Source organism: Triturus cristatus, chromosome 5_1 (assembly GCF_964204655.1).
Source record: "Triturus cristatus chromosome 5_1, aTriCri1.1, whole genome shotgun sequence".
Taxonomy (NCBI): Eukaryota; Metazoa; Chordata; class Amphibia; order Caudata; family Salamandridae; genus Triturus; species Triturus cristatus.
The window spans coordinates 576,265,172-576,282,260 of NC_140587.1; the positions used below are offsets into that span (position 1 = coordinate 576,265,172).

The window sequence follows — 17,089 nt, forward strand, 5'->3', positions numbered from 1 at the left end:
CGAGATCCTTGTCATCCAAGCTTCGGCGTCCCAGAGTGCCTTTCCCACGGCTCTGCCGGATAAGGATTCTAAGAAGCTGGAGCAGTTCGGCAAGCGGTTGTTTTCTTCAGCCAGCTTAGGGCTGCGGTCGGTGAACACCGCATGCCTCTTGGGCCGCTATTCCCTTGCGGTGTGGGATGCTGTTGCACACGTGTTGCCTCAGTGTCCTGAGGAGGCCGAAGCCGTGCTGTCTCAGGCTGTTGCCGAGGGTAAAGATGCGGCTAAGTTCGCCATTCGGTGTGGTTTGGACATTGCGGATTCACTAGGTAGAGCTATTTCTATGACTGTGGCGCTTCGTCGCCACGCCTGGTTGAAATCTACCGGGTTCTCGCCAGATGTCCAAAGCTCACTCATGGACATGCCCTTTGATGGCACCTGCCTGTTTGTCGATAAGGCCGACAGCGCGCTGGAGCGTTTTAAGGACTCGCAGGCTACGGCCAAGTCCTTAGGTCTTGCCACGAAAAGCCCAGCCACTCCTGGTTTTCGTTCCTTTCGTGGCCACGGCAGGAGCGCCCAGGCACGTTCCTTCAGCAAGCCTGTGCAGAACCAGCCTCAGCGCAGCAGCCGCTTCTGCAGGGGCGCGTCTGGGAATCAGCGGGGGGGTCAGTCCACCTCCGCCCCCGCTGCTTCTACCTCCAAACCTTCCTAATCCGAGCTTTGTGGAGCACCCCACGCCAGTGGGTGGCAGGATCCGCCATCACCTCCCCTACTGGCACGCTATCACATCGGACAAATGGGTGTTGCAGATCATCTGCAAGGGTTACTTCCTTCCCTTTCAGTCCACCCCTCCAGCCATGCCACCTCGGTACCACCGCATGTCGGGGGAACACTTGGCAACTCTCCAGCAGGAAGTTACGACCCTCTTGGCCAAGGGGACCATCGAGTGCGATCTGGAAATGGAGTGGTTGTTATTCCCACTACGTTCTGGTCCCCAAGAAGGACAAAGGGGGTCTGCGTCCCATCTTGGACCTCCGGGACGTCAACCGCTTCCTCCGGAAGGAGAAGTTCAAAATGCTGACTCTGGCTCAGGTCTTGGCTGCCCTCGACCCTGGAGAATGGATGGTAGCATTGGACTTGCAGGATGCATATTTTCACATCCCGGTCCTGCCGGCCCACCGGCGTTACCTGCGGTTCACGGTAGGCCCGGGGCATTTTAAGTTTGCCGTGCTCCCCTTCGGCCTTACCAGCGCCCCTCGAGTGTTCACGAAAGTGATGGCGGTGGTCGCAGCTCATTTGCGCAGGTCAGGGGTGTCAGTCTTCCCCTACCTCGACGACTGGTTGTTGAAGGCGGGCTCGCCCCAGGCAGTCGTCTCCCACCTTCAGACTACGGCCGACCTCCTGCATTTGCTGGGGTTCTCCATCAACATGCCGAAGTCGCACCTGAGCCCCTCTCAGAAGCTCCCCTTCATCGGAGCGGTTCTGGATTCAACGCGGTTTCGGGTTTATCCTCCCGAGCAGCGAGTCCGGGATATTCAGGCTCTGATTCCGATCTTTCAGCCTCTATCCCGGGTTTCAGTCAGGATGACCCTCTGGCTCCTGGGCCTGATGGCCTCCTGCTAGTGCAACATGCCAGATGACATATGCGGGCTCTGCAGTGGGACCTGAAGTTCCAGTGGGCGCAGCATCAGGTCAACCTGTCCGATCATGTCCAGATCTCGGAGGGCACTGCATGACAATTGCAGTGGTGGTTCACGAATCGCGATAGGGTCAATGGCAGATCCCTCTCCCTTCCCCACCCGGAGCACACAGTGGTGACGGATGCGTCCCTCCTGGGATGGGGAGGCCACATGGTAGAGGCGGAGATCAGAGGACTCTGGTCTCCGGCGGAGTCCCGGCTCCATATCAACCTTCTGGAGCTTCGGGTGATCTGACTTGCACAGAAGGCATTCCTTCCCTTTGTCCGGGGAAGTGTGGTGCAGGTGTTCACGGACAACACCACCGCCATGTGGTATCGCAACAAACAGGGCGGGGTGGGGTCGTGGACCCTATGTCAAGAGGCTCTGCGCCTCTGGACATGGCTGGAACATCAAGGCATTACCTTGGTGGTTCAACACCTGGCAGGTTCTCTGAACGCCAGGGCGGACGAACTAAGCCGTCGGTGCTTGATGGATCATGAATGGCGTCTTCACTCGGAGGTGGCGCAAGGCCTATTTCTGCAGTGGGGAGAGCCTTGGTTAGATCAATTCGCCACCAAAGAGAACGCGCAATGTCATCAGTTCTGCGCGTTCTGCGAATCTCCAAGACGGCACTCGCTAGGCGACGCTTTTCGTCGCGAGTGGAGTTGCGGTCTGTTGTACGCCTTTCCGCCTATACCACTTCTGCCCAGAGTGCTGAAGAAGATTCGGCGCAACCGGGCCCAAGTCATCCTTGTGGCTCCGGATTGGGCACAAAGTTAGTGGTATCCTGAGCTACTTAGCATAGCTATCGATCCCCCGATCTGACTGCCTCTTCGGGAGGATCTTCTGTTGCAGCAACAGGGGACGGTCCTCCACCCGAACCTGTCCAGCCTCCGCCTCCATGCGTGGAAATTGAACGGCGACAGTTGACAGCTTTCGATCTTCCTCCCGAAGTCTGTGATGTTATTCTGGCAGCCAGGCGTCCCTGCACTAAGACGGTATACGCCTGCGGGTGGAACAAGTTTGTGTCATGGTGCTCAGAAAAGTCTGTGGATCCCATTTCTGCCCCTCTTTCTGAGGTCCTTCTGTTCCTACTATCCTTGGCCTAGCAGGGCTCTGCTCTGGGCACTATCAAAGGTTATCTTTCGGCCATCTCCGCCTTTCTAAGGCTTCCAGATCAGCCTTCTCTCTTTAAGTCCTCGGTTGTTAACCGTTTCTTGAAAGACATTACGCACACGTTTCCTCCCATGCCTTTCATAATGCCTCAATGGGACTTAAATCTTGTCTTGACCTATCTGATGTGTAAGCCTTTTTAGCCCCTTCACACCTGTCCTTTACGTCTTCTTACTCTCAAGACGGCTTTCCTGGTAGCTATCACCTCTCCCAGACAAGTGAGTGAGCTCCAGGCTCTTTCTTCTAAACCTCCTTTCCTTTCTGTTCATCCGGACAAGGTGGTTTTAAGTACCCCCGTCCTTCTTCTTTGCCAAAGGTTGTCACGCCCTTCCACATCAGGCAGACAATCACTTTGCCCACCTTCTTTCCGCCTCCTTCAAAAGAGGAAGAGAGGCTCCACCGTTTGGACCCAAAACGTGCGCTCTCGTTCTATCTGAAGTACGCACAGCAGTTCCGGGTGTATGACCAGCTCTTTGTTGGCTACGTGGGCGCCAAAAAAGGTTGGGCCGTGCACAAACAAACCATCTCTCGGTGGGTCGTTCTGTGCATCAAAGCTTGTTATTCGTTGTCTAAGGAGGAGCCTCCTGTGGGGCTACGTGGCCATTCTACCAGGGCAACGGCAACCACTACTGCCTTGGGATGCGGCGTTCCCTTGCAGGATATTTGTCAGGCAGCTACGTGGGCCTCACTGCACACGTTTACCAAGCATTACTGCCTTGACAGTCAAGTCCGGAGAGACGGCTTCTTTGGCCGTTCTGTTCTCCGTGACTTTCTGGTGTAATCTATTCACAGACCCACCACCGGGTAAGGAATCTATCACTAACGTGTCTCTTTCAGATGCACAAGTTACTACTTGTGTAAGATATATCTGTAAGGGACATTAGTTAGTGATGTATTCCTTACCGCCCCACCCATCTCCCCCGTCCTGCAAACAGATTTCTAGGGTTAAGGTCATCTCCTTTCAGGGCCCTAGTTTCATGGCACCAGTGGTCAGTTTCTTGCATGGCTCTGCGTTCCTGGCGTGGAAAGTCGTGTACAGAACTGCCGTCATCGTGCATGGGTGGTGCCGGAGTAGTTTCTGTGATGTCATCTCGGCGCATACGACGCCAGAGACGGACGTGGAGCCGCACGATGCCACCTACTGACGCGCAGGGGTACTGCTAACAAAAAAACGTTCCGGATCCAGTCTGACGCCTGGAGATATTCTAAGGTAAGGAATCTATCGCTCAATAATGTCTATTACAGATATAACGTTACACAAGTAGTAACTTGTGGTATAAGAAAAACAAGTCGGTTGGTGAGACCTTCCCCAGTAACCTGATTTTGTTTTTCTCCCTATTCAGGCTTAGTCAATTTTTGCATATTCAATTAGTGTGACCATGGGTTAAGACACATTATGTATCTGAATAATCAATCTGCTTAAAGTGAAAACCCACTTCTTTTTACCCTTAAATATTCAAACCTGCATTTGGACCACATTTATGAGGTTACTTTTAAGTTGCAATTTTACATTTCTTTAAATAAAAATGTTTTTATTATATTTTTTTAAAACAAAAGAAAACAAACCCGAACATTAGTAAGCCATACATCAGACAGTACACCTTCGATAGCTATGTCGGACCTTTTGAGAAGTCATCTTTATAAAGCCCACATAATTGTATCGCAGTTCCATGGGGTTTCTCTTTCCCTTAGATGCTAGGGGCCCTTTACTTGTCATTGAGCCTGAGAGTAACATCCCTCAGGGAACCAGCTAATCATCTCCCACTGTGACATCAAAGCCATAATATTTCCTCCATTTGCCCCATACCCTGTGAAATTTCTTCGGGCACCCCCTCGCCTTATAGGTGACCCTTTTCTGCTGCCATATACATGTCCATCCCTGCTCTCCATTCTCGGAGTAATGGTTTCGTTTATGGCTAGCCAATGTCTCGCTACATCCCTTTTCGCTAATAGGAATAGCATACATACCTCTACAGTCTCTGAATCGGTTTGTCGGTGTATGCAACTTGTTTGATGACCTGTCATATTATGGGAAGTTGTGTAGAAATGTAATCTTTATTTGAAATTGGCACAGTGCAGGATGAATATACATCCTCCTGAAGTAGCAGTAATATGTGGCCAAACGTGTTGGGTACATTTCTTTCCAAAAGCATCAGAAAATTCTGTTTGCCATAAATGTATAGTTATAGTGACTATAGATGTCATGATGTCCTAACATATATAACTAATACCAATGTTTTACCCAAAGAAAGTACATTGCCTTCTATATTTACAACATCAAGATCGCATTAGTCTCTAATTCTTCGAAATTAAAGATTTCTGCGACAAAGGCCACTGTAGTAGAACTAGGGTTAACATTACCTAAAAGGAGAATTGCATTACAGGGGAAAAGACGAGGCCACCCAAATATGAAACTAAGGAAGCAGACTTAATTAGGTGGTATAGTAAAATTTTATAGTTGCATAAAAATATAAAAACATGTTTTTTTAAAAGTATGTCTATGCCCAAGCTGGTTTGAATTAGAATATGCTTTCTTGTGTGCATTGGGTTCATTTGATTGTTACTGGGTTTCAGGTTAAGAACAAAATGACTAAAGAACAGTACATTAAGATGAACAGGGGCATAAATGACAGCAAAGATCTTCCTGAGGAGTACCTTTCAGTTATCTACAATGAAATAGCGGGAAAGAAGATATCTATGAAAGAAACAAAAGAGCTCACAATTCCCGCAAAATCAAGCAAGCCAAGTAAGTGCTGTTTAAAGTTTTTTGTTGCGTACTTACAATAGTCAACTTCAAGTCCATGCTTGGGTCGCATGTACAGTAACAGATACCTTCCTTTGTCCCAGTGTGCTAAATTGTAAGTGGCAAATAACCAAAAACATAACATACACAACAGGGGCAGCTGGTGTTAATGGGCGAAATGGGCATTGCCCTGTCACCGTTGGGGGAGAGGCAAGAAAAGAATTACAAAACGGCAGCTGAAACAAATTTACCTGGTTACTTACTGCTCTCATGAGTCATATTTATGGCAGCTAGGAAGCAACTTTGGAAAGGTATTCTTCGACCAGCAGGCACAATCTACAGCAGTGACATCATGGCAGAGGGCGTGCCGACATTGAATGCCATGAATAAGGGTTCTTTTGGGGCACTTACACATTGGCCCTGGGAGGAGTTCACAGAACTCCATTCTTTTCAATGGCAGGGGGAGTGTCAAGCTGATGGGAAGAACGAGGGAGTGGGTGGCACTGGCAACAATTAAACACTTGTCATCACAAGAGGGGGCGGGCTTAGGAGGGGTGAAGCAGGCTGCTGTCTTTATTCCACCCCTGCCGTCTCATTGCGCAAGAGGGAGTGGGAGAGATGATGAGTCATAGCTTTCCTGCTCCGTCGTCCATCCTGACCTGGAAGGCAGCAGTGCCAGCAGCATTGGCATTCAAAGTAAGTTAAGTTCTGCTTCCTAAAATCCTAAATGGTGAAAATTAAAATATGGTGCAATAGTAGTGCTTGTTCTCCGCTGCCAAAGGAAATCCATCACTCGGAATGTAAAATCAGTGGAGAATCAAACTGGATGTAAAGCGTCTTTGTTGTTTGTAAATTAAATCAAAGAAAATATTTTTGCATTTTACTAGTGTGAATCAAACTAGTAAAATGCAAAAACATTTTCTTTGATTTGAGTTGCAAACAGCCAAGACGCTTCATGTTTGAATATTAAGTTGTGCGTGCGCTTGTATTAAAAAATAAGCTGCGAGCCAACGTGCCAACGAGCGAGGGAAAGAATCGATTGCTGATGCTCGAGATGTAACTGGCCTGTAATGGAGGGAAGTGTACAGTGTTGCTACCAGTGGGGTGTGTGTTTAGCAGAACTATTTCCGGATCCTCTTGCTGCTGTCACCGGTCAGAATCATGTTCATGTAGCGCCAAGAATGCACATCTTCTGGTTATTTAGCTGGTAGCAGCCATCACTGTGTGCTGCCTTTTACTGGTGGTGGGGCTCACCATTACCAGGCAAACGTTTCCAATGCCAATGGAGCGGAGCTGCAAACCGCTGGCCGCCGGGGGTAAGCCCAACCATGCTTGCCTGAAGTCAGACATTAAGATACTCCTCCCACGTGATCAATGGATCATTTATTTGGATTAGTAATTGGTGATTTAGAACCAGCTAAAACACATTTATGATTTTATCTTCCCTCCTTTAATAAACCACAAATACATTTGTTTGTTAATCAATATTTGTTTATCTATTTATCGCAAAGAGTTTAGTTTACATCTAGTAAGTTTATTACATTTTTATGTAAATCACAGAACACCATATTTACCTAAACTGGCTATCGGGCGTCCTCTAGGTCATCATATTAGCTGTCAATCAGTCGGAATTCAAAAGTTCTTCATGCAGCACGCTACAGTCCCAAGAATGGACAAGGACCAGAGACGTGCAAGCATCTATCAGTGCCCATAGATTGTATAAAGTTTGCAGTTCATCAAGGAAATGGGCAGCATTCGGTCTGTCAAAGATTCAGGAACGCAGCAGTCACGTAGCGTCACCGTCGTCTCCGTCAGCAAAAAGGAAAGGGAAAGCGTAGATATGCTCTCTATTCTACCGTCATTTTTATAATAAAAGTAACATCAAGATGTAACATTTTTCAGGGTTTGGGCCTTTCTAATTGGTCGGTTGGGATCGTCCGGTAAGGTTTCACACAGTTCAAGAAGTTACGTAATAGTTTCGGATTTTTCCGGTTTCTTGTAAATGTTCTTTGTTTTAATACTTGGATGACTTCCCATCGTGGCCTTGTTCGTGCACAGCGTGGCAAGGGTCATGACGAGGCCACGGGAACAAACGGATGCGCAGTTGCACTTTGCCCGAAACCTCGTGGAATGGTGGCCATCACGTTGTGTCACGTTGGCGGCCATTTTGTTTTAGGCCGAAAGGACAACTTAAGTGAAACAAACACAAAAAGTAATTAATACATAGAAATAACTAATAAAGTTTTAACCCCTTACTAATCCCTATCTGCTTGTAATTATCTAGTGTATATCGACATTTAAAGCGTTTATATTCACCCATTTGATGTCGTCTGGGGCAACATAACGAAAACATCACAAAAGCAAACATATATCATGCAGTATTCTATTTACTACATATACTACTGTTAATGTGCGGACATAATTTAGTTATAAAAATTAATTAGCCATGCAAAATGCAAATCCCACGTATATTTCATTATTACATTAGTAATGTTGATTAAAACTAAGCAAACTTATTTAGTAATATTACAATTAATGGATTATTTAATTAGTATATTCATGCATAATAGGGGGGTATACAAAATGTTGTTCTACCCGCTCCATCAATCCCCTCTTTGGTGATTTTATCACCACACCAATAACATTTTGTATTAATTTACATGGAGTTGAAATGAATTCTTGCTTTAATTTTACATCTCTGTCTCTCCAATTTCCTCTCTTCTGGCTGTCTTATACAGGTTTTCCTTTACTTCTTCTAATTCTACTTCTTCCAATTCCTTCTCTTGTCTCTTATCCTGTCTTCTTAAATTTTCTCTTTTTAACTTTTCCTGGATTTTCTTTCTTTTGCGACATAGACAACCTAATCTTAAAATTAATACTATAAAAATCATACACTTTAATGGAAATAAGATCTTACCTAAAAAGGTACTACCTAGGTTTACTAAGAAATTTTTAATAGAAGATATTTTCTTTCCAATCTTTTCCCAAACACTTTCAACCTCCAGTGGTGCAATTTCATCATGCAGATCAGTTATATTTTTAATATAAATTTTCTAATCTTTACTCTCGTCTGGGATGTAAATACATCAATGTTGAACTTTCAGCATACCACAGACTCCACCCTCTTTTGACAATAATATATCAAGGGCAAGTCGATTCTGCATTACCATGGCACACATGGCAACCATTTCGGTATTTACCAATAAAAAACCTCCAGCGGTGCTTGTTGACAAGCGATCCACTACTGTTGATAGTCTTCTAATTTATATTCCCACTGCTGGTATCAATGCTCCAAAGATGTCACCTACAATTTCTGACCAAGATTCTCTCTTTCTACGTGCTAAATAACTACCTAACTTATGTACACCATCTTCTCCTCTTCCCATGTGAAAAATCTTTGGGAAAACCAGGCCTACATAACATGTGCCATACCAATGGTCTGGCAAACGATAATACGCCTTGCTCTCACAAATAAAATATAACCCAGGAAAAACTGGATCATTTCCTCCTTTAAATCCCCATCCACCCATGATTTGGTATGCATCATGGCACTCACTGTTACCTACAAAGTAATTATCATATGCAGTTTGATTCCTTCTAATACACAATTTCCCTTTCTGAGACCAATCTAAAGCCATAGTTGGACTAGCTTCTCCCTTCAAGTGTTCCATTTCAACATCCCAAACTGTCTTTTCCACATTTCCCTCAGATGCTTTCCTTTGCATTTTCAATCTCCTTTCTTCAACCATATCCAAAAATGTATTTTCGTCTTTCTTTAAACTGCAATTCAAATTATTTCTAAATATATATTCTAATGTTAGTTCTTTAGTCTCTAAGAAAAATTCACCTAATACCTTTGCAGGTTTTACCTTATTTAGCTTGTTAATTGATGGTGCTTGTGAAAATATGTTATCTACATCTGAGAAATAATACTCTAACTTCCCTGTTTGGTAAAATAAACTAGCTATTACACTACATGTTATTTCATAGGTTACTGGAAGGTGGTGATAAGTCACTCCCTCCGATACAGATGCAGGTAACTGCATACAAACGTAGCAGTCCCTTACGTCCATTGTCTTTACATATTCATACAGTAATTTAAAAAATACATGGTTAGAAAAATCAATTATAGACCTGTCTTTATGCAAATAGTTTCTATCTATTCTAGTCGGAACTCCCTTCTGAATCCTTTCTATATTAGTTTTGTTTTCACTATGTCCTTCTATTGTGTCAATGGTAACTTTAAATGAGATCATCAGAGCTAGTACACTCCACAGAAGCATTAGTAATCCTGTACAACAACAACACATTTTACACCATCGCTTCAAGAATATACATCTATCTGTTCTACTATCTGTGTTTGCCATTTTTGTAAAAATGAACAGTGTCTTTTGACTTAGCCTCTTCTACTTCACAACTAGTTTGTCTAACCCAAGGCTCTAAACACCTACTTGGTCTCTACCAGTTTTTGACTTTTCCCCGTATTTTATTGTCTTTCCATTAGCAGCATTATTGTCTTATTCAGTTTGGCATCTCATCGTCCTTCACCTTTCCCTCGTGATCTGAATACAGAATTTCCTGAACATTCGTTTCTTCTCCAATGTCGGACAAGATAACTCTCAGGATTTCCAATTCTTCGTCTTCCTCAACCACTTCCGGTACAGTCACCTCTGGATTTTCTTGGCTATCCGCCTCTTCTTTTATTTCAGGCAGGGCCACATACGTCCATTCCGGCGACTTATACTTCTGGTTAGGTTTTCTCGTTCTTTTGCTTTCCTCTATTACAATTATTTCTTCGTCTTTTGATTTCTCTTGACTTTTTACTTCCTTCACCTGTTTAGCCTCTTTATTTTGTTCGGCCAAACTTCAACTTTTGCTGATCTTTTCAGTTTACTTCCTTTGTCATTCTTTTCAGTTCTCCATGCTCTCTTTCTTAAGATTCGACCTTCTGGTACTTCGTCTTCACTTTCCTCCGATTCTGTTTCAACTTGCTTTGTACTTTCAACAGCTTTTCTTTCCACCGCTTCTTTTGTTTTCCCTATTTCTGTCCCTCCTCGAGTCTCCTGCGCACAATCTTCCTGCTGACTACTTGTCCCTTCCTCTAACTGGATGTTGGAGTTCCCTACACCTCCTCGGGGGTCTTCCGCAAGAATTTTTCCCTCTCTCTCTGTATCTGGCACCTGTCCATCTAATTTTGGTATTTCAGGTGGAATTTCTCTCAATTTTTCATCTGGAACTTCTTTATCAGCAATTTCTTTAATTGTCTTTTCACTGTCTTTTTCTTTTCTCGAGCGTAAAGTTACTTGTTCAGTCATTGAGTCTGAGCTGGTATCAGAAATCTGTAACCTTCTTCTCAAGGAAATACTTCTTGGGATAAAAGTTACATCTGGCTCCGATTCCCCCCTTACAGGGTTTTCTCTTGTTCTTGTTTCTTCATCATCCGATTCAGAACTTGATTCTGATTCATCTAAATATTCTCTCGCTTTATTATCCACTGGATTTGGAATCCTCAATGTGTGACTTGCATGAATCCAGTTCTTGATTCCAGCACACTTCACAGCTGTTGTTGTAGTCAAAATCACCTGTTGTGGTTTTCCCCACCTTGGGACCAAACAGTTCCTCCTTCTGTGTACTTTTATTCTCACCCAGTCCCCTGGGCTTAGATCATGAGCTTGCTTCTTTTCAAGGGTGGTGGCATCCGCTCCAGCCTGATGAAACACAGAATAAACTGCGTCAGCCAGGCTTTTACAGTAATCCAACACCATGTCATCAATTATAGGCAACAGCTTGTTGACTGGTATGAACACATGACGCATTGCTCTACCCATGATAATTTCATGGGGACTCAACCCTGTAATTCTGTCTGGAATTGATCTAATAGTCATGAGTACTAGAGGCAAGACATCAGGCCATTTCATACCTGTGGCTAAACACATTTTCCCTATTCTGTTTTTGATCGTACTATTCATTTGTTCCACCACACCAGAAGCCTCTGGGCGATAGGCACAATGTAATTTTTGCTGTACATTCAATGTTTCACAAATCAATTTTACGATCTCATTATGAAAATTTTTTCCTCTATCTGACTCAATTGTTACTGGAAACCCGAATCTAGGAATGAATTCCCTCAAAAGCAGTTTTGCCACTGTGATTCCATTGCTTCTTCTTGTTGGGTATGCTTCTACCCATCTAGAAAACAAACAGACTATGACTAGAACATGCCTCAACCTGTTGCAGGGAGGCATTTCAATTAAATCTACTTGCATTCTGGTGAAAGGCCCTCCTTCTCGGCCTATTGTTCCTAGACTCACCACTGTTTTTCTTCCAGGGTTGTACTGTTGACATATAAGGCATCTTTGACAAAGACTTTCTGCTACAAGTCTAAACTTTGCATTGTACCAGGTCTGTTTAAATGACCTTATCATAGCGTCTCTCCCTATGTGTCCCTGTCCATGATACATCCGTGCCATGGCAGACAGCATGCTATCAGGCATGACTGGTCTTCCATCCCGATAGAACCACACATGATCCTTTTCCCTTGGTGCACATCCTGCTTTTACCCACTGCTTCATTTCCTCATCTCCTGCTTCTTCCTGCAATTGCCTCACTTCCTCCCAGGTACCCACAATGTTAGTAAACATTAAGGTGCAAGAATTCATATCTTTCGCCTTTGCCCGATTCACAGAATTCTGATTACGTGCACAGTATTGGGCCATATCGTTGGCAGTATAATCGCCAGATTGACTATGTGCAGCACACTTCACAACGGCCAATTGCTGAGGCAGCTGTATCGCCTCAAGCAACTTCCCAACCACTTCAGCATTCTTTATGGGAGTTCCACTTGATGTCAAAAATCCTCTCTGTAGCCATATTTGGCCAAAGTCATGCACCACACCAAAACCGTACTGACTATCAGTTATCACAGTCACTCTCACGTTCTTTCCAATCTTGCATGCTCTAGTCAAAGCAACAAGTTCAGCTACTTGGGCTGATCTTACTCCTTTCAGGTGTTGGATGCTTCCATTACTGCTGCAACCGTGCATACTGCATATGCTGCATTCAGCATTCCATCATCTGTTCTCAGGCAAGACCCATCTACAAACATTACAAAATCACACTCTGGCAATGGTACACCTTTTATGTCAGGACGTGGTTTGGTACAGAAATCGAGTACATCTCTAACTTCCACATTCTCAGCATCAGGCAGCAACGTTGAAGGATTCACGTTCAAGCATCTCACAAGACTCACATTCATTGCACCTAATATGACTTTCTCATATTTAGTCCGCCAACTGTGTCATGAACTGAGTGCGACTTCTTGTTAAAAGGATTGCCACATCATGAGGTACAAACACTTTCACAGGGTATCCCATCACAATTCCTTCACTCTGTTACAAACTTCTACCGGTAGCAGCCACTGCTTTCAAGCACACAGGTAAAGCTACAGCTACTGGGTCTAGCATTGATGAAAAGTATGCAATTGGTCTCCTTAGTTTTCCATGCTTCTGTATTAATACAGAAAGTGCACATCTGTTCCTCTCACTGCAGTACAACTCAAACTCTTTCTCGTAATCAGGCATTCCTAATGCTGGCGCTTCACGCAAACCATCTCTCAATCATTTAAAAGCTGCCAATTCCTCTTTGTTCAAATCAATGGGATCTCTCACATCACTTCTTGTCAAATGCACCAAAGGCTTTGCAATCGGGGAGAAATTGCTGATCCACTGGCGACAATATCCAACCATTTCAAGAAACATTCTCACCTCTTTGCGTCATGGGGGCTCTCTTTCCTTTTATGATCCTGATTCTGTCTATTGTTATTTTCCTCAGTCCCTTTTCAATATTATGGCCTAAATAATGTACTTCCTTTTGGCAAAATTGTAACTTTGATGGGGACACTTTAAGTCCTCCATCAGCCAGATGATTTAGCAAGGCTATAGTGTCCATTACACAGGCTTCACGAGTCTTCAACGCCACAAGAAGGTCGTCGATGTACTGCACTATCACTGAATTTGCAGGCATTTCTAGGCTTTCTAAGGACTTTTTCAATATCTGATATATTGAGGGGCTTTCTGTATACCCTTGCGGAATTCGGCACCAAGCCAACATACGTTCGCCAAAACGAAACACAAAAATTTGCTGGCTGTCATGGTGCAATGGAATGGAAAAGAAAGCATGGCATAAGTCAATTGCAGTATACTATTCTGCATCATGGGGAATCTGATATAAAATTACAGATGGATTTGGTACAATGGGACAACATGACACAACAATTTTGTTTATCTTTCTCAAATCTTGCACTATCCTGAACTTTCCATTAGGCTTTTTCAGTCCCATAATTGGGGAATTACATGGACTACTCATTATTTCTCTCAAAATGCCCTGTTTTATCATTTTCTCAATTATAGGAGTAACTCCTTCAATTATCTCAGGTGTCAATTTATATTGAGGGACATTTGGATAGTTTATTCCTTCCTTCACTGTTATTTTTACTGGGTCCACATTTCTCATTAGTCCCACATCTTCTCCCGTGAAATCCCAGACTTCTGCCTTTACAGTCTGTTTCAATTCTATAGGTAATTCATCAGGGTTAAATACAGCATAAGCTTCAGGAAAATTCAGTTTCCCTGTTTGCCATAGTCATTTTATACAGCACGTCTTCATCAGGGGTCTCAAATGCTATACCATCAGGGGTACAGAAAATAGTGCAATTCATTTTGCACAGCAAATCCCTACCTAACAAATTCACAGGACTTGTATCGCGCACAACAAAGCGGTGCATTTCAGAGAGTTTCCCTATGCTAACTTTCACTGGTTCTGTAAGATAAGTTTTAATCTGTCTGTTGGATACACCAACTACTTGGATTGTTTCGTCCGAGAGAGGAAGATTCTTAACATCAGCTGACCTAACAGTTGATCGAGTAGCACCAGTATCTACTAGGAAAGTAATATTGTCATTATTTATTTTCCCATCCACAAATGGGCCTGTCTGGTCTACTTCTAGAGTTGCGCCAAGTACGCACTCTTCTTCCTCCCCTCGGCACCGACAATAACCTTCTTCTGACTCGCTCTCATCGCGTTGTAGCCAATACTGCGAAACAGCGCTAGCGCGCGCGGCAGCTTAGTTACCTGTTCTTCGTTGTAGAATCCTGTCTCATTACTGTAGTTCTGTGAATTTTTGCTTTGTGGAAAAGGCGGTTTTGGCACCTGATTCTGTTCGGTAACAACCTGCTGCTGTCGCTGCGGTTGACCACTCACCTCATTCTGCATCTGTGGATTCAATGATGCATTTTCATTATTAGTACTTGGGGGAAATTTACACTCGGATTTCCAATGCCCTACTCTTCCGCAATTATGACATGGGAATTTCTTTTTAGCTTCTTCTATATTAAAATTTCCGTTACCTTTCCCAGGAATGAATTTTTGTTTGGGTCCTGTATTATTCGCTTGTTCCACTAACTGAGCTTCCTGTCTTTCTGCCACCTTTACTTGTGCCCACATAGCTTTCTCTTTTAATTTACGCTGTTTGGCTTCAATCTCATCACTAAAATATGTTGCATGTCTCAATACTTCATCTATTTTCTTGTTTTGCCAATCTACAGTATGTTGCTTGATCAGTTCACTAATTTCTGGACGTAAACCATATACAAATCTGTATACAAAATGGCTCAAGTTCTTTTCACTCAAATTTTCATCACCACTGAACTGTTTTAAGGCCAGGACTAATCTCTTGTAATATGCATGTACTTTATTTTTCAGAAAGGCAATAACCTGTTCATATTTCTTCATAACTTCTGGGTCAGGGGCACCTGTCTTTGGATCCCTAGGGTATTCCTGTGTAGGCCAATTTATCATAAGCTTGCACTCCGTCCATAAATCTGCTGGTACTATTATGTCAAATAGACTGTTTAGATCAATCTATAATACTTTAGATAATTTCACAAATCTGTCCACTTGCCTATACCACTCGACAGGCTTTTCGCGTAGTCGAGGGAAATCATTGGTAAATGACAAAATATCTTGCCTAGTCCATGGAACATGTACATATCCTCTTCTTGGAATTTCTCTCATAGGGCATTCTGTTACTACCTTTTCTTTTTCTCTTACAGGGAAAGCTGCAAAAGTTTTATCTGAGGCATCATCTCGTTTTCGATACCACCTGCTTCTCCATTTATCCACATCTCCCCATTTTCTCAACAAAATAATTATTTCCTTAATCTGACTTATTCGTCCTGTGGTATTCAAATTTTCAATATCTTTTTCAGTAAAATCTATTCGATATGGTTTTTGTAGCGCCTTTACTTTTTCAATATCTGTACCCATTTCATTTGCTACTTCTTCTAATCTTTCATGCAGATTTTTTGCTCTCCAAGTTATACTTTTACACAGAAATAGTAACTCCTCGTCCTGATAAGTATTGAACTTCTTTGTGGGGATAGTTCCTACTATTAATTCTTCCAGAACCATTCGTAGCTTGGCCACATCTATTGATTGGGATTCTTTATCTTTTCTCTGCAAGGTTCTCAACCATTCGCTTAATTCCTCCGACGTAGGACCCACTGGTTTCTCAACATTACTTCGCTCTAAGTCTTTTTAAGTCTCTAATACTGATTCCATTGTCATTGTATGTCTTTCTGCTATATTTGGACTTAATATCAGGTTTTTTGAAGCATTTGGCTCGATCGTACTCATTGTTTGTCTCCATGGATTTTCATTTATGCTCTGCTTTGGCTTCTCAGTCTGTTTATTACTGTTATAAGGTACCGTTAAACAATATTCACTATCTTTCTGTTTATCAAAAATAGGCATAACAGGGCCTATAGTCACGGGAACAGTCACAGCTTCTAAATTTTTTGTCAATTCTCGTATCTTTACAGTTAATTCTAAAGTTGTTTTTGCTAATTCTGCCGAATTTTCACCACTCACTTTATCCTCTGATTTTCTCTCTATTTCTCTGAAGGAATTATTTTTCCCTAATTCTTGGGGTACTGGTTCAGTCTTAATAATTCGCAAAGTTTCTCTCATTGGGGCACTTGGTGTCAACTTTTCAGATTCTGGTTGATACGGGGGTGGATTTTTATAAAACATGTCATCAAGAACATCATCCTCCGATTCATGCACTCCATACCCTCCTGATTCTACATTATGTCTCTTTTCCGTACATTTTCTACCTCCAACTTCTTCAGCATTTCTTACAGGAAATAAACCTTCAGTCATACTTGCATTCCGCCACCTCCTCATTCTGTCATCATGATTTTCATGCCCATATCTACCAAACATGCATCTATATCTTCCGCCACTCCTCTGTCTTTCTCTGTCATGCATCTCATCTTCCCATTCTGTCAGTGCTTCAAACTGTGTTGGTCTAGGTCTTGGTTCTAGATTCATCATTTTCTCTCTCAAATTACTCAAAACCGCTAAATTAAATGAACCATACTCTGGAAATGCCAAAACTCCGTCATTCTTTGTGTATTTTACCCAACTGTCTAACCAAATACAAGTATGATATCCGTATTTC

At 43.2% G+C, this 17,089-nt stretch overlaps 1 protein-coding gene across 1 annotated transcript in view; it reads left to right on the forward strand.

Moving 5' to 3' along the window:
* The window catches only part of ARFGEF1 (ARF guanine nucleotide exchange factor 1), a 1,069,199-nt gene that overhangs the window by 630,022 nt on the left and 422,088 nt on the right, over positions 1 to 17,089 (forward strand). The window contains exon 18 of the mRNA XM_085605493.1: positions 5,403 to 5,574. Coding sequence (XP_085461619.1) covers positions 5,403 to 5,574 — 172 coding nt within the window. The remainder of the gene's footprint in view (positions 1 to 5,402; positions 5,575 to 17,089) is intronic.